Here is a 21,894-nt window from a genome sequence, read left to right on the forward strand (position 1 = left end):
GGAGATAGTGAATGTAGTATGACAAAAATGCAATACACAAATAGTAAAATCCTTGCATGGATTTAACAGAACCATAGATAACTTGCTAGTGATTTTAATTTAAAATACTTTACTTATAACAATATCTTAAATATTTACAATATTAAGACTATGCTAGTACTTTTTAAACAATTGAAAACACATGCTTCTAGCATGTTACTCCATTACAGACAAATTGCTTTCTCTAACAGTATTCGTACTAGGGTTTTGCACTGTTTTATTTATTCATCATTTCTTGGTTGTGATGAAATTTGACCTGGCTTATCACATATTTTATTTTTTCCAGTGGTATTTTCCCTGGTGCTTCTTCTCCACTCACTAATTGCTTCAAAGTCCCCCAGATGTTTCTGAAAGTGCTTTTATTATCACTGCTAATGGTGTTCCTCTTAATTTGAAATCTTTTCCTGTGATATTTGCCAGCTCCCCAGATGGCTCCATGTCTTATTCCTAATTTGCTGGGGTTTTTTCCGTTTTTTAAAAATTCACTCCCTTCATTGCTTCTATCATCACAGTTCTGGCATGTTTGCATTCATGTAGCTCCCAGACAAGTTTCTTGCCAAGTCTTCTGGCAATTCTCCCAGATCCCCTGATAACTTCATGGTACATCAAGCACTTTCTCAAATATATTAGGTTGTTGACTTTTTAGTTTATTTATTTTTGTTTGTTTGTGGTTTTTATTTGTTTGTTTTCAACTTTCCTGACCATGTCTGACAGCTTTGTTACCTTGTCTGGTGTGTTTTCTCTGCTGAGGTAAAAGATGAGCAGTTTCAGTGTTGTTGGTCAGCAGACTTGGGGATAGCTTTCAAGAACAGAAGGCTAACCAGTTCCCTTCAGGGAATGGGAGTCTGAAAGTCCTCAGAGACCCAAAAGCCCTCTGACTTTGAAATTGTAGTAAGTTTCCTGCTGGAGTATCTCTTGAAGTTAACTGACAGAGGAAGGCAACTGACACAGTTTCTCTTCCCAGTCTCGGGCAGCAGGCCGTGCAAGGGGATTCAGGACTACTATTTCTTTCACCAAAGCTAAGTGGCCTTTTTCAGGACAATAGAATATTACAGTGAAATTCCTTGTGGCAAATTTTAAGAAAGGAGAGAACTTTTCATTTTTGCTCAGACAATCTCACTTGTCTGAAGAATCCTTTCACTGTTTTCTTCAGGGCATTTGCTGTGGCAATGGGTCCACCTCAGAAAATTGCTTAAGTATGTTTGTTAAGGACTGTACAATGTTGATGCATGTGTGTCAGCAGAGCAGTGTAAGGTGCTTCATCTGCAGCTTGTGAGCCACATCTAATCAAATATTTTGAAGACATACTGAATTAATACAACCAGATAGCACAATATATGAAGTGATTTTTTTATACATATTATGAGTTGTAAGAGAACTGTAATTGAAACATGCCTTTTGCACACTTCTGGGAATGCTAATCATTATTTTAGGCACTATGAAAACAACAGTACTATTGTAGCTGACACAGCATCCTTAGTGGAGCAGAGTATCTTTATAAAGAATGGAGAACTTTTGGCACTTTGCCCAGTGGAACCCACAGAAATCTCCCAGGCTTCAGCTAACACTGGAATGTAAGTTAGTGGTTTGTTAACAGATGAAAGCTAGAACTACCATAGAAAAAATTAGAGAAAACTAAGGAGACCTAATCAAGCTCTTCAGCTTCATTGACCTCTGCATAGTAGTCAGAGAGAGAAGAACCAGATTTAATTTTTTTTGCAAAATCCATATTTCAGTTTTTCTTTTCATTCAACAAAGGAATGAAAACAACAACAATTTTAAAAAGGATTGTTAGCCACAAAAGACATTTCTTAAAGAGAAGAAAAAAAAAAAAAGGAAAATTGTAGTGGTCAGTTTACATATTTTACTTGTTAAAATCAAAACATTTTATCCTGACATTCTCTATTTCCAAACATTTTGAAACTTTTTATGCAGAAAAACCTCAGCACAATGGATTTCCATTCCAAAGCCTTATGAAACAAACTATTGTGGTGTTCCATTCTGTAACCAATGACACATGATGTTTTTTGACATTACAAAAAGGCTGGGCTTAAAAAAAGAAAGTTTTTGGACCATCCCTTTTTCTTTTTAATTTGACATTTTTTGATTTTCATAGAAAATCTGAAGTTTGGGTGCATTCTCTTCCTAGCCTATTAAGTTACATTTTAATCTGGAATTTTATCAGCATAAACCCTCTTCTCATATCTTATGGGCAAATGCAAAGTATCATAGGAGCTCTAGAAAGAAATTAACTGGAAAGGCATTGCAGTTGAAGAGAGAGTAACAGTGCAGGTGGATGCACCTTTATGTCTGCCAAAGATCTTTACTAAACTCAGAAGTGTATTATTTATTACTTCTACAAAAGAAAAATAATGAAGTTAAAATGAACCTAAGATTGGTTGACAAAAATCTTTCTTTGTGCTATAAATATATATTTGACTTTTTTTTTAGTATTTATACCATTAAATATGAGTGCTGTTTACTGTTTCTGTGGTTGTTCTTGTTAGCATCAATACTATCACTTCACAATGCAGTATTTAGTTTTTAGTGGTTTTACATACTGTATATATCAGAAGAAATGAACTTATTCAATGGCCTGTCATCAGACTAGAATTCACCCATGTAAATTATATAATCATTCCTAACTTTAAATTCAGTCTCATGACACTACAACTTGTTAGATATTTTGCCTTTTCTTAAGGACTAAGGAACAGATTTTCCCTTAGGCCCAACTGAGCTTATGGATAGAGCACTCCTAAATGAAGCTGCTCCTTCCCTTAAGTGAATTTATGATGGCTAAGGAAGCCTCTTTAAAGAAAAAGACAGGAGAAGGAAGCAGTAAGAGGAAGTATAGTAATAAATTTGCCTTTTTTCCTATGCCATCAAACTGTTCATGAAAGCCAGCAAAAGTTTCGGCTGTCTCGATGACTGCGTGCATTTCTTCTTGTCACAAACCTGAGCTGAAGCTACTCGGAAAAATCACAAAATGAGCCAGCTGCCAAGATACAGTTTCATCTTTCTTTGCAATTGTTTTGTGGGTTGTTGTTTTGGGTTTTTTTTGAACTGAAAATATTTTCAAAAAATCTCCCTCACTTCTCCATCTATGAAAATTCTCTCATCTGTTGCTTGTTGATGCTTTCTTATACATCTTCTGAATACTGCAGCATTTTTTTTTTAATAATTTAGTGTTTCCAACCTTTACAGAGCTTTTGCTCAAAATACTTCTTTTTTCTTTCCCTGTTTCCGTAATCTGAAGGGTTATGATATATTTTTCTGTAGCCAAAAATGTATGATATTCAGTAATGGGGCTTTTAAAAGAAATGAAGTGACATCTACATGCTTTCACAAAAGATGACACTGAAAATTGTTGTTCTTGGAACCCTGCATGTCCATGTTTCCTCTCTAGCTGGTATTCACAAATGTGTTTGTCTCTCTCCCTCTCCTTTTTGTTTTCTCACTAATAGGAAGGGGACAAGCAATTACTCAGAGAAACAGCCACTCACCAGCTCAACCCAGAGCGCTATGTTCACACTTTTAAAGATTTGTCTAATTTCTCAGGATCTATAAACATTTCATATCGCTACCTAGCTGGCACGCCTTTGCCAAGGAAAAGTAAGTAACTGTAATCTGAATGTTATAATTTAAAAATGGCTGAAAACCACATAGTCCCTGTGATATTTCTAGACAAGAGGGGCTGAGTTAATCAGTGACAACCTCAGAGAGTTAGTGAAACAGCTATTTGCCTCTGCACAGGCAGTTCCTGGGCAGCTGTTAGTTCACCCTGGCCTCACAGCTTGGTTACCTGCTGATCAAATGCCTGACTTGTAGTTATCCTGCAGACAGGACTTAGATGGTCTGTGGGAGCACATCTTTGTGGATCTCCTCGCAGGCCAGGAGATGATTAAGAAAGCAGGAACAAGGCATGTGCTGGTGGTGATCTATAACCACCCCGAGACTCTACTGTCCGCATCTGTTTGTATAACCAGTAAATCCAATTTATGGTATGCTGGCTTCACATAGATACACCTTTCAGGTCTCCTGTTCTGCCAGTCCAACAGCTGTGAATATGCTTCCTTGCTCATTTAGCTGTGATAAGAAGGAAGGTGAATTGTGCTATTATGGTGACAGTAAAGGAGGATTCTTCTTGCAGCCATCTTTAGATGGATTATCTAGATATTCTGACTCTAGGCAGGGTTCAAGACTTTCATCTTGAAGTGAAATACTGCCATACCTAGTTTTTAGACAGGTGTCACCTGGTTTCCAAACTGATCATTTCACAAACATAAACAAGGGTCAGAAGTCCAAGCATAAGGGATAAAATAAAATCATCTGTGATTTGTTGGTATTCATAGAAAGCCATAAGTTTTTTTCAGATCAGATTTGAGAAATTTTGGGCTCTGCAGGCAGTGTAAACGGCTTCTGGGGGTTGTACTTCACTGTACAGGTGCATTTTGAGCAGACTTAAGCCTTGGGGGAAACTCTGAATCAGTTTCTTAGAGCAGTCTTTTACAAAACACAATATTTTAAGAAAGCTGGGGTAGGTTCAACTGAAGTATGACCTGTCAATTATAAAGTTTTAACAGTTTTTTACATCAGAAGTTAGAAAAAAATAGATATATTAGAACATAGCATACTCATTTCAACTGCGGGCAAAAATGCAATGGCAGTGATTCCAAACAGCAGAGATGAATATTTTTCTCTTATAAATAAGATGCATATCTCCCTAGAAAGACGTAAAAGATTTAGAAAATATTTATACAACCACAGGTATGAGGTAGTAAGTTCTTTTCTACTTTGAAATAATATCTAAATTACATTTTGCAACTGAAGTTCCCTGTAAAATGCTCAAGGAGTCCTGAAAGCTCATTAGAAGAACTACTAGCAAGGTAAAATTGGAAAAATTCAGTTAAAACTTAACACAGAGAAAAATGTATTCATGCAATGTTCATAAAAATGTAAAATCATGCTTAAGTGTAACTAGTCTTGCTTAGAATGAGAAAAGTTTGGCAATTAATATATAGCTTAAGTTGTTGTGCTGCATTTTGTAGCTCCTTGTGTGTCAATCATATCTCATAATCCCTTATCTTTTAGCAGATTTTAGAGCCTTATAATTGTCTGTGTGATTTCCTCTACCAGGCATATGTGTGCACACTGCTTTGGCTTTTGTCCACTACATGCCATTCCTTGCAGTTAAGAAGTGAATGTTTAATGCAACAGTCTTCTTATGTCTATTTGCTTGTGATGTGATTCTTCTTTCATAAAAAGGCAATAAACACCCTTTGTTACATGCAGCTTAGTAGACTCACATACCAAATTTCTCAGTCTTCACTATTTTTTATAGTAAAGTTTTACTAGTTTTATATAATGTAAGCACAGCTCTGGAGAACAGCTTTGTGGTGGAATTTGGTCAATATGAGATACTCAGTTTTTGTTTGAATTATCTTTTGTACAGGGTATCTTACAATTGGGCTATCCTCTGTGAAACGGAAGAAAGGAAACTACTTGCTTGAGACCATCAAGTCCATATTTGAGCAATCAAGTTATGAGGAACTCAAAGAAATTGCAGTGGTAGTGCAACTGGCAGATTTTGACTCAGCCTGGTGTGAAGCGATGGTCCAGGATATTTCACAGAAATTTGCACACCACATAATTGCAGGCAGATTAATAGTGATTCACGTCCCTGAGGAGTATTATCCTGTACTGGATGGTCTGAAAAGAAATTACAATGACCCAGAGGACCGTGTGAAGTTTCGATCCAAACAAAATGTAGATTATGCCTTTCTTCTTAACTTTTGTGCTAATCTTTCTGACTATTATGTGATGCTAGAAGATGATGTTCGGTGCTCAAAGAATTTTTTTACTACTGTTAAGAAAGTAATTACCTCACGAGAAGGGTCTTACTGGGTGACTTTGGAATTCTCCAAACTGGGTTACATTGGAAAGCTTTACCATTCCCATGACCTCCCACGCCTGGCCCATTTTTTATTGATGTTCTACCAAGAAATGCCTTGCGATTGGCTGCTTATCCACTTCCGTGGGCTGTTGGCTCAAAAGGAAGTGATACGTTTTAAGCCATCTCTGTTCCAGCACATGGGATACTACTCATCTTACAAAGGAGCTGAAAACAAATTAAAGGATGATGATTTTGAAGAGGAATCATTTGATATCCCTGACAATCCACCTGCAAACTTACACACCAACATGAATGTATTTGAAAACTATGAGGCAAGCAAGGCTTACAGCAGCATTGACGAGTACTTCTGGGGCAAAGCTCCTTCTACTGGAGACTTCTACGGGATTGTATTTGAAAGGCCCATTAAAGTCAGTAAAATTAAAGTTGTCACTGGAACTGAAGACCGGCAAAATGACATTTTGCATCATGGAGCCCTGGAAGTAGGAGAAAAGATTGTAGGAAGTAAAAATGGGAGACAATGCACCACCTACTTGAGATTAGGGGAATTCAAAAATGGGAATATTGAAATAACAGATGTAGAGCACAAAGTCCTGTTTGATATTAACTGCATGAGAATACTTGTAACCAAAAGTCAAAAAGAATGGCTGATCATTAGAAGCATTAGCGTCTGGACTTCTCAAACACCAAATCAATAAAGTAAAGCCACCTGAGAAGGTACAGAATGCATACAGTCATCTGGGTCCCAACTGGTGTCATTCCCTAGAAAAACTGACATTTCAAGCTCATCACTAAAGACGCAAAAAATCTGGGGAAATCACAAAACAAGCAAAGCAATTTATTTTTTACTAGCTTGGCCAGGCAATATACAAACATTTGTTGAAATTTTTGAATTTTATAGGAAATGCAAAGTTCTCAAACCTCACTTGAGATCTTCAAACCCTTTTTTATTAACATTTCTCTGTGAGAGAGATCATTTGGACTAAACAGGACTAAACAAAACGTCCTATAATTACCAAAAGTTTTAAAGCTATGACCAGTTTGTTGTGAAAAGAAATAAGATTGCACTTTATGCATATATAAATTTAAAATGTTGTGGTAGTATGCATTTGTACAATAGCTGGTGATGTGTTTCTTTTAAAGGCAGTTGTGACAAGGAAATCTGCCCCGTAACTGGCAGTTTCATTCTGAGCACTGTAAGAAAATAGCGTGGCTAATCATTTTCAAAAGGGAATGTATGTAAAATTATAAATCTGACATGACAACTATGTATAAAATACATAATTGCATCTGTTAGCCTGTCTCAACAAATATCTTTTGTTCTTTTTCCTGCGTCCTTTCACTGAAACAAGCACTATTTGGATACTATATTTCTTAGGGGACCAATTTACTCTCCTTATTCAAAAAAAGATGCCTTGCAGTAAGCAAGCACTCTGTTTGAGTACAGATGTCACTATCAAACCCAAGCACCTCAAGGGCAACACTGTTTACTTAGACAGGCATCTTAACAGATCTCATATTCAGCATTTTCTGTTCCTTCGCCATATGCAGTACTCTCTGTGAGAGGTTTTCACATAGCTAAATACTACAGCATGCTTTCAAAGGCTTGCTATGCGTTCCATATCTACATGTACAGTCCATTTACAAATGTAAAGTGTATCAGGTTAACCAACTGAAGGTGAATGTAATCACCAGACTTTCCCAGATGATGTGTAGCCAATAGGCTGGACACAAAATGAAGAATCTTGATTCAATGAAAAGGTAATACGTTTCTAAGTTTACTTCTCCCCCCCCGCCTTCAGTTTTCTAATTCTGATCATGCTGGTTTTGTAGACATCTTCCCACTGCCTTTGGTTATTCCCTGTAAGCTTATTTTGCCTGGCTTTACGCAGTAAGCAAAAAAGCTTCCTCAGTCATCATGACTGCAGCGTTAGGTCTGGGGTTTTAGTGCGTCACACAAGGAGATTATATAGCTGTATGATCTATGCCATTATGCATACATTTGGATTAGCAGTATCGAGGGGACAGGTCCTCTAAGAAATTAGTTAGACTTTCTCAGAAGACACGCTTAGAAAACCAGGAGCATCAAGTGTGACACAGATGAACACTGTATTGGAAATTTTATGAATACTGTAGTTATCAATAGGTTTTACTTAAATATGGAAGGCAAGGGTTAAGTTTCAAGAATGCCCACACTGACCAAGACTGAACAAATTACTATACTCAGTACATCCAAACTTAACATGGCTATGGGTAGGGTAAATTATTAAAAAATCTACACAAAACAGCAATGCAATTACTTTTCCTGGTTCATAAATCATGATAAATTCAGGTTAGGGTTTGGAAAATGCCCCAATACAGAGAAAAGGTAAATTTTATATCAGAAGATACATCTACATAATTCAGAAAAGCACCCTCTTGTCAAAGAAAGTATTTGTTTCTTAATGTACATTTAAATCTCTATTATTTATATACATATATTCATTAAAATAGACTAAAAGAGGCATACACGTTCACTCTGTAAAGGACAATTACACAATTTTTTTAATTAAAAATATGTGCTAATCTCAAATGTTTACGAATATTTATGACGGACTTTTTAACAGTGATCTTCCAGTAACTAGTTGATAATTAACCATTAATCAGCACTGATTTTTTTTCATTCTATTTTTCCTTTCCTTGATCATTAACCATTAGTACCAAAGCAAACATAACTAGGTTAACCAGCAGTCTTGCCCTTACCTTTATTCAGAAATGCAGTCCAACTTAATCTTCTAAATTAGAATGGAAAATATACTTACCTTGAGTTTTAAAATCTTCTTGTAATCAAAATGGACTGCTAGTATGAATTAAATGCTCTCAACATAAGCCTGAAGTGACTTACATGACATTTTTTAATTATCAGCTAAACAAAACTGCTTTCCTTTTTGAATCCACAGTAGTAATGAGTCTGATCTTTGATATCATGTCTTAGCAGTGAGAAAGGATGCTCATCTGGCTGTTACCTGTCTGAGAGGATCAAACTCTCAAAGGAGTTCCCTAAAAGGAAGCTTTCTTTGGGTGTGGATAGTAGTATGTGCTGGGAATGAGAGGCGTACACCAGTCTTCCTGTTGAATTTGAGTTGATTTGGAAAAAAACAACAATATGTTTATTGCAGGAGAGGTAAGAAAGCAGTTCTATAAGCGTGTTTTGAGCACTCATCTTAATGCATGGGTCCCAGCTTTCCTTCACAGAGTGTATATTTTATCCAACTTATTCATATGAACAAGATTGCCCCAAAAAAACCCCAAAAAACAAAAACCCAACAAAAAGCTTTAAAAAGACAGATTTCGGAAAATTATATTTGAAGATTTGTTTTCTTTCTTTGAGTGCTAGGAAAAGTGATTTCCTCTAAAAGAGAATTACTTAATCAGCCATGCATATGTTCACTAATACTTCTCAAAGTTTGGAATTCCTTTTTCTTCACTGATAAAGCAGAACATTATCAGTGTCACAAAGCTCTGTTCATTGGTGTATACTGTTGATTCTGTTTGTGTGTATTTCCTGGGTTCATTTGTGGACTGAAGACTAAGCATCAATATTTTCACACTGAAATGCCAATACAGAAAATATTACACTGTGGTCTTCTCAGTGATGGATCTATTCTTCACTAATGTATATGTATTGTTCCTATTGACACTGTTTGGGTTTCCTCATTGTATAATGTCCCTGGGCCATTTTTTCTTTTCTTAGCTAAAAGCCAGTTTGTCTTCTTTCTTCACACAGTATAATCCCTCTGACATAGGGAATTCTTGGGAAGTAAAATACTACTCACTGTGAATTAAAAGAAGAACTGAGTCCACAGTTCAGTGCAGAAAAACAAATACAGAAGATAGTAATTTTTAAGCAAAACAGTGATAGCATATTTACCATATGTGCTATATTAAAAACAATTCACTAAAGTGCTATATGAATGTGTTATTTTTAGATCAATGTTCTAACATGATGCTCTTCTTTCTGCTCAGCATTGTATTGTGTTAGACATATGTTTTTGCTTTTATAAAGTGAAATAAGGAACTTGTTCATTATTGAATAATTAACATTCAAATAAAGAGCAAACTATTAACACCTTACAAAATATTTCATCTTGGAAAACTATTAAAGAAAGAAAAAAAAAAAACCAGACCAAAAACATGTCTAGCCATCTTCAAAATTGCAGCTTTCACTGTGAAGCATTTCAGAGATTCTGATGGAAATGATAGTCCTTTCTACTCTCATGGCAAATCTGTAGTCTTGTTAAGCTATATTTCAATAAGTATTTAAATATAACCACTAATGTAGGTCATGGATCATGAGCTCAGGGAGTGTCATATCCTCAAATAGTCAAAAGTACAGGTATTCGTGACCCGTAGCAGCACCACCAGGCATGTAGACTATGGCTAGATTGCTGCAAAAAATTGAAAGAGGAGCACATCCAGAACTATCTCAGTGTACAATGGTTGTCTAAGATCTGTTTCTCTCTACTGACTATGGTAGGAGCCTATGCAAGTGGCTTGGCCCGAATGTTAATTTCCTGGATAATTAGAGACACAGATCCATTTCCTTTGCATGATTACATATAAATCTAGATAAAAGCATGTGATACTTACAAACTTTTACAGATAATTTCCTATCATTAGCACCACTCTTCACAACAGGGATGCTCAGTATCTTCTTCATAAATACTATCCTGCAATTTCAATGAAAACAGTTTGTTCAGCTTTAAAATAAGGAATATGAATCTCCACCTTGAATCTAACACATTATTTATTACAGGTTAGTTTTAAAATTAAATTAAATACAGAGAAATATTAATTATAATAACATCTCCATAATAGTAATTTGTTCTTAAATTGGCATCTAGGCAGATAGTAGATTGTTTTTCAGCCACATTTCTAGATGTTTTTCAACTGTCAAACTGCCTACTACAGTGTCCCAAATAAAATTCCACTTTGTCTTGACAGTTGTAAAAAGGGTCTTAAAATTCCACATAGAGCTTGAAAGTAGGGTTATATTGCTAATTAAACCCTTTGCCAGCCCTTTTCTAGGCTTAGGTAAGAGTTTCACATTTAATGAGTAATGCTGATGCTCATTTCCTCCATTCAGCTGGCTAAATAGCTGCCTTCCTTCTATCTTGCTAGTCATTAACATTGGTTTTGCTTTCGCGAGTTCAGAAAAACCTGCCTGGCAGCTACGGAAATCTCAGGCTACAAATTCTCAAAAATACAGTGTTCATACATTAAGAAATGTTCCTGTTTCTTAACAGATGTACCGTTTCTTGAAAACTAGCCTAAGCACAGTGTTCAGTTTCTTGAGCTCTCCCTTGGTATTACTAGAAGTGGTTTTTCTTCCTAGATGACTACATCAAGCAGTAAAAAGAAATTTTACCAGGGAAAAAAAAAAAATTGCTATTCAATTTTTTTTTTAATATTTCTGCTGTATGACTGGACTGAACTTATCATTTAAAGGTGGCTGTTTGTCAGAGCACCGTCATTGTATTAACCCTTTTACAGAAAAAGGGAGCCTGTGATGACCCCTAGAACTGCTTTTTTTGCTGTCTCCATAAAAAAAAAAAAAAAAAAAAAAAAAGATTTATCCTTCAAAAGTATTGTCTTGGGCATGCACCTTGAAGTAGTACACAAAGAACAATATTTGCCCTATGTCCAACCTGCTGTACTGCAACACTGGAATACTTATGTCTACCAGAGCGTGGGTGGAAATGTAACAAGGATTAGTTACTATCCTTACTACAATAGTTGTAATATTTTTCAAAATAAATGTAAGATATATAAAGATTCTTTGGCTTAATGCCCTTCTCTTTAATCACTGTACCATTCAGTTTTCTTTTAACTGTAGGTACCACATTTTCAGCTGCTTAACCTGGGCCAAAATTGCATATAACCCAGGAGGACACAGCATAGTTCAAAGGAAATTTGAGAACAAGTTATTGCATACTGTGCTTCCTCAAATGCATATTTACCTTGTTCTGATAACCTGCATTTAGAATTCCTGCCAAATGGCACTCTAGATATGCAGTTTAAAATGCTTTGTTGTTTTGTTTGTTGCTTTTTTTTCCTTAGTACACCTTTCACCACTAAAAGCAGAGATCTTAAGGTAAAACTTAAACCCTTACATCAACATTTGCTGCTACTAAAAGTCCCTTGCTTTGCAGTGATGCCACTTCGCATATTTCGGTTCATCTGCAACTTTAGAGTCTACTCTAATTTCATGTTACATCTTCACCAGCACACGCAGGTATTCCCACCCTCTGTGTTAGATTATCAATATGGAATAAATGAACATAATCTTGAGTAAATATTGTCAATACACTTTAGGAAACTGGGACTGTTACTGTTGTTTATTTTTCAGAATTGCTTCCTTCATTTGGTCATTGATCACTACATTTAGATTCCACATCTGCTGAAAAGACAATAAGCAAGCTATAATGAGACACCCATCTAAAGGAGAACTGCTAATTCTTTTCTTTTTTTTTTGTTGTATAATCTAAAATTGCACTATCTGATTTTTTCAAAATTATTTGCATACCATTCTACCTCTGTGAAAATCTCATAAAGCAAACTGGTTTTATTAATCACTCCTGCAAATGGATCCTGGCAGCAGTCTGGTTTTTCATTTGCAAAGTGAGTCAGGTTTCTTCTCTCCTCCACAGTGCTGGACAGCTTCTTTTAGGGAAGAAAAAAAGCCCAAAACAGGTCTCCTCTCTAGTGGTTGTCTACCACTTTCAAAGATAAAAATTCTTCCGTTTGTTTCCTCCCTTCTCTCCCTCAAAGCTGCATTTTAAAATAAAAAAGGAGTCCTCCTTTTTCCTAATGCCTCAGCTCACTCCCATCTGCACACTTGTATTTTAATTTTGGAAAGGGGCAGTTTTAGTTTATGCAGAAACATTTGGGGAATAAATGACACAACACAACCAAAAAAAAATTTCAAGCCTATATTTTTTAAGCATTACAAATGAGATATGCAATATGTTCCATCAAAAGAGATAAAATGTTTGTTGAAGCATGCTTGTGTTAGCTGCTCCTCACATAAAAAAAGAGAGGCAGGTAAGGTTTTTCAGGTAAGTAACAGTGTGCATGTGCGTGTGTAAGTGCCTTAACAAAAAAGGTACAAGAAACCACATCTATAGATGCCTTGTGCACCAAAGACTTTTGCACTTAGTTCTCTGGTTAAGGAGTGAAGCAATCTTTTGATCAAAGCAGTGTGTCAGAAATAATTTGGACATGAACTTTTCTACAAGTAATCACTCTTTCTTCTGATACTAGGCCAATTCCATAGAATATAATCTCTAGAGTAATAACTCCTGCCAAGCTGTTACATGAATTTTGTAAACAGATGTTACTTTTCCTGAACATTAATTGTAAATAATACATTTACCTAGCCATAAACTATTGCTAAAATATTTTTTTTGTCTTGTTCTGTTTGAAAGCTTACTTTTTCTCTTTCAAACTGAGGAAATATGTTTGCTCTTTTCAATAGCTTTAGCATAAATATTCTAGAACAAGGGATTAGGAGCAAGTGTGTATTCTGGTATGAAACTGGATTCTACCAGTGTTCTTATAGTATATTTAAGAAAAGGCATTTAAGCTATAAAGGTATATTTAAGCATTTATTTATTCTCAAGCATTGGAGTATCTTTGTTTCAGGACTTTGTGAGGAAAAAAATGCACAACTAAGACCATGTTACCAGAAAAATTCCCTTTCCCAAGCTTTCATTTTCCCTGCCAGCAGCAAGTCCTCATGTTTCTCCAGTTTAACTTCATGAAACCCTGTTTCTTTGTATCATGTATTATAACACCTCCACAAAATTAAGTCAGATCCCCATCAGGTTTGCATTTAGTTCAATGAACTTTAATCTTTGTGCGCTTTTTATGCTCCTGCTTATGAAAGATTGAACAGTTATCTTCCACTCTCTTAAAGAAGAAAATACTGCAAAGTTCCAGTTGATATATCTCATAGTTTTGATAATTAGTAGCTAGTAGGTTTTTTTTATCTACTTATTTTCACAGAGATAGATCTTCAGTCTCTATGTGGGGGAGAGGGGAAAATGTTTGTATTTCTATAGCAACTATTTCTGACATCACCTTCTTCATGTCCTCGTTTTGCTACTCCCACATCCACTTCATGCACACTCAGAGTGAAAAAAAAAATAAGCACACAAACAAATAAACAGAAAGGCATTGCAAGCAATAGGTTTCTGGTAGAGAGAGAAGCATGAGAGAGGGGATTAGAAGCTGCCTTAAATATTTCAAGTTCGGTACAAAGAAAGCTAAAGAACATTTTTTCCTGCTGCTCTGCCTTTTCACTGTGACATTTCTTTCATTTCATGTGCATCTGTGGAGAAGTGATCTAAAGCTCACTGCATTTAGTGGGAACTTTTCTATTAACTTCACACTACTTTGCAATGCTACTTCAGTGATAAATCTGTCATGTAAGCCAGCTTGCTTTCTGGTCAAACTACACCATGCTGTATGGATGTACACTCTAGCTGCCTATGTGGTTTTAAATTTGAGATAAATTACTAACCCAGCAAACATTTATACAGATGTTTAAGTTAGAGAGGTGCCTACTCCTGCTAAGATTGGATACTGGAGCCAAACGTGGCATTCTATATCACCTAGATGACTCCTTGGGAGTGCATTATAGCACCATAGGCCTCCAGCTTGCATCCAGCCAGCTGACTGCTCAGGTACAAAACCTTACCACTCACTAGCTTTTGTTGTATTGCTCCCTCCTCAATTTGCTTAAAGTTACAGCCCCAGCAGTGAATAGGCTGGAACAAAAGAGCTCATCAAAGCCACTGCTTAATGCAACATCTTTGAGTAAACCTACTTTCAGCAGTATTTTAAACACTCTGACAGGCTGGGCACCTGGTATTACCACATGCTGCCTTCTGGTCCTGCTCCACCAGGCAGTGGTAGCTGGCAGGGAGCTGGCTGTATAAATCCTTCTGCCAGCCCTTGAAACATGCACTTTTTTCTTTCTTATTTCCTTCCCTACATGAAACATTTGTGCCATTATTTGTGGAGCTATCACATTTTAGTGCAACAAATTTTCAAATAGCAATGTAATATATTAAGAAAACAAACAAAAAAAAAAAGAAAAAAGAAAATAAAAAATCTTTTACTTCTAAAGTTTTCAAAATTAGCCACTTACAATAGATCAGTTCCAATAACTAAATTAGGAGACATTTCTCTTTTTTTTTTCCCCCCATTAAATTTAGGTTTTCTTTTCTCTCACATTTATTAGAAGAGGCAACTAAAACTGAAAAACAACAGCAAATCTTTCGCACCCTTACTTCCCAGTTTGTATAGACTTAGAACTTTTTAATAATTACCCACATGGAAACATCTACCATCTGGTGAGCATACTTTGGTCAGATGCTCTGCTCCCAGTAGTCAGAACGTCTTGGAAAAATTCCTAGTTCTTCAAAAAAAAGAAAACAAATCTTTGCCTATGCCAGGATAGTCTGCAGGCCAGATGTTTATCTGAATTACCCTGCTGCAAATAACTACTTCCAATACCACTGGAATACCTAATATTTTTCCTTTTTATTTTCTTCAGTTTGATGTTGTAATTAAACAGACTAAGGTGATTAAAGTAATGTGAAAAGCCGCCTAAGAAGAACAGAATCTTTAGTACTCAGAGTAAGAAAGCAGAGATTTAAATTCCCTTCTCTCACAAAAAAAAGCAAGTGCTAAAGCAAAATTCCCAGTAATTTGAACCTTTGAAGGAATCTGGAACAGAGATTCCCTTCTCCTTCATCATCTCAGTATTAGCTAAAAAAAAAAAAAAAACAAACAACCAAAAAAACCTCTTTCTTGCAAAACAGTCTTTAAAGGATAAAATTTGTAATTTCATTAGCGGGGTGTACATCTACTAGGACTTTTATGAGAGTTTCTCCTGTTTGTCCCACACTTCTAAAATGCTGCGCTTAGTAGCTTAATTGCCTTCGCTGCACTTGTCTTAATAGACCCAGTTTTACATTTTCAGTCTTTAATGGCATAAAATGTCACAATCCGGAGTTATTTCTGTTCTCCCTGTTTACTGAAGTTTTCAGACAAAAATGTGAGAGACACAAAGAAACAATTAGGAGGAATGTTTATAGCCTTAAGGAGAACTGTTCATTTTTTATGTCTTATGTTGGAAAACAGATTTTTTTCTCCCATATGGCACCTCAGAACAGAGTTTTTGGCACTCAGACTGCTATTTGCAACATATTCCTAAGTGCTAATGCACCTTTTTTTTTCCCCTTGGCTGCTTTTTTAGTTTTCTGTTCTAAGCAATCAATGTCTGTTATGAACCTTAGGGATTTTTTGTGTTGTGTTCATTTCTTGGTTGTTTTTTTTTTCTTTTTCAACTGTACTGGAATCCAGATAAAGACATGCTAACAGTGAGTCCTTGGAGATTGTTCTTTTTTCTTTTTTTCATTAAAATGGGACCTATTTGTAGGAAACAGTTAATCTGGTAAACTGAGCTTGTATTGGATTTTTTACCATTACAAAAGGATACAGAATGAAGTAGGGTTAACTTGCCAGAGACCTGTTACTGAAGGGCATTTTTTCCTTTGGAATGCTCTGCCATGCTTTGGTAGTGAGCATTTAGGATGGCACACTGGATTGCATGTAAATAGCAAAGCAGAGAAATTACTTTAGCTTAAACTATTCCCTGAGTCTGAAAGTAGCAATTCTAAAACGACTAAAGAGGAATCAGACATAAGAAGGGGACAGCTACTAACAAAGCAAAGGATGACTGAGATGTTTCTAATACTCCCAAAATATTCTATAATTTTAAAGATTTCAAAATTAATCCCAAAACCACTGAAATTAAATGGAGCACACACCTTCATTTCAAGAGGCCTTTGATCACATTCTAATTTGGAAATTATGCCTAACTATTAAACTAAATTTAGCACTTTAAAGTAAAAGTTTTAAAGCAAAACACTTTAAAGCAAGAGCCATGAAAGTTAAATATTGTTGGGTTTGATGTTTTTCAAGAAAACCTATTCAGAATTCATGTAAAATTTAACCAAAAGCAGTTACTACCATTTCCCCTAAGCTGAAGAGAAAAGGTCTGTGGTCCTGCCCCACTTTTGTTTCTGTCTTTTCACCACCTCCCTACACTATCCTGGTACAAGTAGCCAGTGAGTCAGATAGTGAATCAAAGAAAGGAATAAAATATGGATTATAGACAAGAGAGAAATAAATACTTTGCTGTTAGTTCAGTTACCATTTGGCCATATCTGCACTTGTTTTAGCATAGCTGAGGGACTGGAGCTAATGTGATTCAGTTAGACAGAAAGAAGACGCTGTGTAGTTAATGACGAAGCAGTTGTCTGTAGCCCCAAGGTATTTATAATCCCTTTCTTTAGTATCTGTATTAGCACATAGAATAATCTTCTTACTGTCTCAGATCTAAAGACATAAAAATGATAAATCAAGAGATTGAACATAAAAGTGTTAATCCAAGTAGATGAAATAAAGCAGAGAAACACTAAGAGCTACCAAGACCATAAAGTAAAATCATATCAGAGACACCACCTGTGTCAACGTCTCCGTGTCTTTTCATTGTTCAGCTGCAAATAGTTTGTTTTGATTTTTCTTCTTCTTTGGTTTTTTTATAATTTTACATAAAATGTAATATCATGGCCATAAGAAAATCACTCCAAAATAGTCATTACATATTAGATTATCCATCTTAAAAATAAACACCTGTAAACAAATTCTCTAACTTTATTCATGTCTCCTACTACATTTTTACTAACTCTTGTTATAGCAAGCATTTTCCACACTGTAAAATCATAATGACTTGAGAACTTCAGTTTGACATGCATAAATGAGGACTTATTTGAATACCAGGTATGGATTTAAAGTCACTATAGCCAAAGAGGTGAACACTGTTGCTAGCAGACTGATAAAGACAGCTGAATATAAACCAGGAACTTTATGAATGAGTTAAGAAAATTAAAGTCAGAATATCTAAAAATAATCTTCTTGTTGCATTTAAAAACGTCTTCCAATTAGAGCTTACAAGTCTATCAATTATTAAAAAAAACCATAAGCACATGGACATTCTTAATATATAATGAAGGCACAAACAGAAATTAATGTGCACAGCATGCAATATTGCCTAGAGTGTGCGAGGTTGCAGAGAATAGCCATGGACACTTCTGCAGGACCTTGGATTTGTCCCGGTTTCTGTGTTTAGATGTCTACCTTCAGTGTGTCCCATACTTACCACTATTTTGTGAAGGTTCCTACTTCACACAAGACACTCGAGTTTGAGAAGACTCATACTCTCGGAGGCAAACTTCATTGCCAATAAACAAATTTCATAGTGAAAGGATGCAAAATCATGGAAGTGGTGTGGAAAGAATGCTGTGGGAAAAAAACAGAGGAGTGTTTTTTTGGCATAGTTGAAAAGGTAGGGATAGAAAACAGAAGACTAATTAAATTAAGTCTTGTACAATGTTTTAATGTAATTTCCACAATCACTTGACTTTTTTAAGATTGAAAGGGACATTTGAAATTGCACAGTTTGGTAAAATTACTTCAATTTTCTGTTTGCAAGATGAACAGGAGCTTTCTTTCAACTTTAAAAATAATGGTATCGGAAAAAAATGTCATAGAATAGAGACAGATTGTAAGGCTGGAAAGGATAAAACTACATCAATCCTTTCCATTTAATAGCTGGACAGAAAAGTTGTGACCTTTGGTAAAGCAATTTAAAAAAAAAAAATAATTACAAGGGTAGGAAAGAAAGCTTCTGGTGCACTCAGGACCATTGGGAGGCATGTAGAGACTGAGAGATGTCAGAGAGCCATAGCATAGATCAATATCAGATGGATTCAGGAAGGCAGGAGAGAATACAAAAAAATAGAGGTGAAAAATGCCAACAAATAAAGTTTACACTCATATGAATTATTTTCTCTGAGCTGTCACTAAAGAAGACAATTCAGACGAAATTATATCTAATTATAGCTAATGGGACCTAAGAAATTAGGCTTGAAGACCCCAAATCTCTACTAGAATTACATGCAGGATTTCAGTATGAAGCCTGTGTTCTGAACTATGTTGGGTCAATTGCTGAGGTGAGTAGCTCGAGAGAGGACACCTTGAACACCGGAGCGGGGGAGATCAGCGTCCAGGAGCCTCAACTCAGAGCGACAAGAGCCACCGAGGGAGCCTCAAGTGCTCGACAGGGCCTGCCCAGGAGCCGGCAGCTCAGCTGACGCGAGCAGCTGACTCACCGGGGGCGGAGCCAGGAGGAACGGCGCCAGCCCTGATTGGTTGAAAACCTGCGAACAGTGCGGGTCGAGGCAGTTTGCGCGGGCAGGCGAGCGGGATGGTGAGCACTCGCCACATGACCAGGGCCTGGTCTGGGAGCTCTGCTCTGGCTGCCCCGGTGGTGGCCACTGTAGGCACTCAGACAGAGCCGATGAGAGGGGAGGCTGCAGTGCAGAGCTCGGGGTGTAGAGAGTGCCTGCACTGCTCTGGTGAGGGAAAGGTGCACAATGGGCAGGGCTGCACTCAGTGCTCCCTGGTGGAGGTCCTCTTGCAGCAGGTGGATGAGCTGCGGGACGCTGTCAGTTGGCTACAAGATGTCAGGGTAGCTGAGAGAAAACAGGACTGCTTGCTCCTGGCCCAAAATGTGCAGAGTCCTCAAGCTTCACCTGTAGCTCATGGAGGAAAGGAGGAGGTTGTTAGCTCTCGAAGCTGGGAATTGGTGACAAAAAAAAACAACAAAAAAAGGAGGAAAAAGGACAATTAAAAGCAAGGGACTTCCTCCTGAACCTGTTGTCCCCACGCAGAACTGCTTTGCTGTCCTGCAGGGGGCTCATGAGGAAACGCACTTGTAAAGAAGATCTCTACTGGTGCTGCCAGGAAAAAGCGGTGGGTCGTAGTGATAGGGGATTCTACTTTGAAAGGGACAGAAGCACTCATCTGTCGGCCTGACCCGGTCTCAAGGGAGGTGTGTTGCCTACCAGGGACACGGATCAGGGATGTGGCAGAGAGGCTGCCTGCTCTGTTAAGCCCCACGGGCTATTACCCACTTCTGGTGATACATGTGGGTGCTAGGGATGTAGATAGTAGTAGCCTGGGGAACATAAAGGACTACAGAGCCCTGGGAGAGGTGGTTAAGGGCTCTGGAGCTCAGATTGTCTTCTCATCTATTCTCCAGGATACAGGGGAGGAATAAAAAAAAAACTGGGAGGATTAGCCAGGTTAATAAATGCTTAAAAGGGTGGTGTCACAGTCAGGGGTTTGGGTGTCTGGAACATGGGACCCAAGTTTGTAGGCCAGGTCTAGTGGGGGCTGGTGGAGCTGGTCCAATAAAGAAGAGGAAGGGCAGTTTTGGTAGCAGGCTTGCCAGACTGGTCAAGGAGGCTTTAAACTAAATGTGTTGGGGGAGGGGCTCATCATTCCATCCCAACACAGCCAGTCAGTTGCCAGCACCTATAATAAATGCTTGGACCAATGCAGTGATATTCCGGCTGCTCCAGCCAATGAGCCGGCTTCATTTGGAGCTCGGCTCAGATGCCTCTATACAAAAGCCATAGCATGGGTAATAAACAAGAGGAATTAGAGATGTGTGCTCGTCTACGGGGATATGACATTATAGGCATCACAGAAACATGGTGGGATGGCTCCTATGACTGGAGGGTTGGAATGGAAGGTTACAGGCTCTTTAGAAAATACAGGCCTCGCAGGCGTGGAGGGGGAGTTGCCCTTTATGTTAGGGATAGGCTGCAGTGTATGGAACTCTGTCTGGGGACGGGTGAGCAGGTAACAGAGAGCTTGTGGGTCAGGGTTAAAGGGAAAACAGCGATGGGAGACATTACTGTGGGGATATGTGACAGACCACCTGATCAAGAGGAATCTGCAGATGAAGCACTCCATAGGCAGATAGGAAAAGCCTCACGCTCACAGGCCCTCGTTCTCATGGGTGACTTCAACCACCCTGACATCTGTTAGAGGGATGGTACAGCCCGGCACAAGCAATCCAGGAGGTTCTTCGATTGTGAGGAAGACAACTTCCTTCTGCAAGTAATAGAGGAAACCGACAAGGAGAGGTGCCATGCTTGACCTTGTGCTCACCAACAGGGAAGGGCTCGTTGGAAATGTGGCACTGCAGGGCAGCCTTGGATGCAGCGACCACGAGATGGTTGAATTTGAGATCCTTAGGACAGTGAGAAGAGCGTACAGCAAGCTCACTGACCTAGACTTCAAAAGAGCAGACTTTGGCCTCTTCAGGAACCTGCTTAGTAAGGTTCCATGGGCTATAGCCCTAGAGGGCAGGGGGGCTCAAGACTCTTGGTTGGTCTTCAAGGATCACCTGCTACAAGCTCAGAAGTGTTGCATCCCAACTAGAAGGAAGTGCAGCAGGAGGGCCAGGAGACCTCCTTGGATGGATAAGGAGCTGCTGAGGAAAATTCAAATGAAAAAAGAGCTTTATAGAAAGTGGAAGCAAGGACAGGCAGCCTGGGAAGAGTACAGGTTTATTGTAAGGGAAGCTAGAGACAAGGTTAGGAAAGCTAAGGCCCAGTTAGAATTAAACTTGGCTAGGGATATTAAGGATAGCAGTAAGGGATTCTACAGGTACATAGCAAATAAAAAACAGATTAGGGAGAACGTAGGCCCCCTCAGGAAACTCTCGGGTGAACTAGCTACACAGTATTTGGAGAAGGCTGAGGTTCTGAATGACTTCTTTGCCTCGGTCTTCTCTAACAAAGGCTTTGACCGCACCACCCAAGTCTTGGAAAGCAGATGCAGGGACTGTGAGAATGGAGACCTTGGGCCCACTGTAGGAGAGGAATTGGTTCGAAATCATCTTAAAAATCTGAATGTGCACAAGTCCATGGGTCCTGATGAAATCCATCCGTGGGTCCTGAAGGAGCTGGCAAATG

General features: G+C 37.8%; 1 protein-coding gene across 6 annotated transcripts in view; it reads left to right on the forward strand.

Moving 5' to 3' along the window:
* The window catches only part of MGAT4C (MGAT4 family member C), a 420,654-nt gene extending 413,408 nt beyond the window's left edge, over positions 1–7,246 (forward strand). For 5 of the 6 annotated variants that reach the window (XM_061369336.1, XM_061369335.1, XM_061369338.1 and 2 more), the window contains 2 exons: positions 3,504–3,651; positions 5,492–7,246. In XM_061369336.1, the coding sequence (XP_061225320.1) occupies positions 3,504–3,651; positions 5,492–6,648 (1,305 nt within the window). In that variant the 3' untranslated portion in view covers positions 6,649–7,246. The remainder of the gene's footprint in view (positions 1–3,503; positions 3,652–5,491) is intronic. The other variant, XM_061369340.1, reaches the window with a different exon arrangement.
* The last annotated feature ends 14,648 nt before the right edge of the window (positions 7,247–21,894 follow it).

Source organism: Neopsephotus bourkii, unplaced genomic scaffold, assembly GCF_033783945.1.
Source record: "Neopsephotus bourkii isolate Nb327-2 ecotype Australia unplaced genomic scaffold, CSIRO-AGI_Nbou_v1 NB_1493, whole genome shotgun sequence".
In the NCBI taxonomy this organism is placed as follows: Eukaryota; Metazoa; Chordata; class Aves; order Psittaciformes; family Psittacidae; genus Neopsephotus; species Neopsephotus bourkii.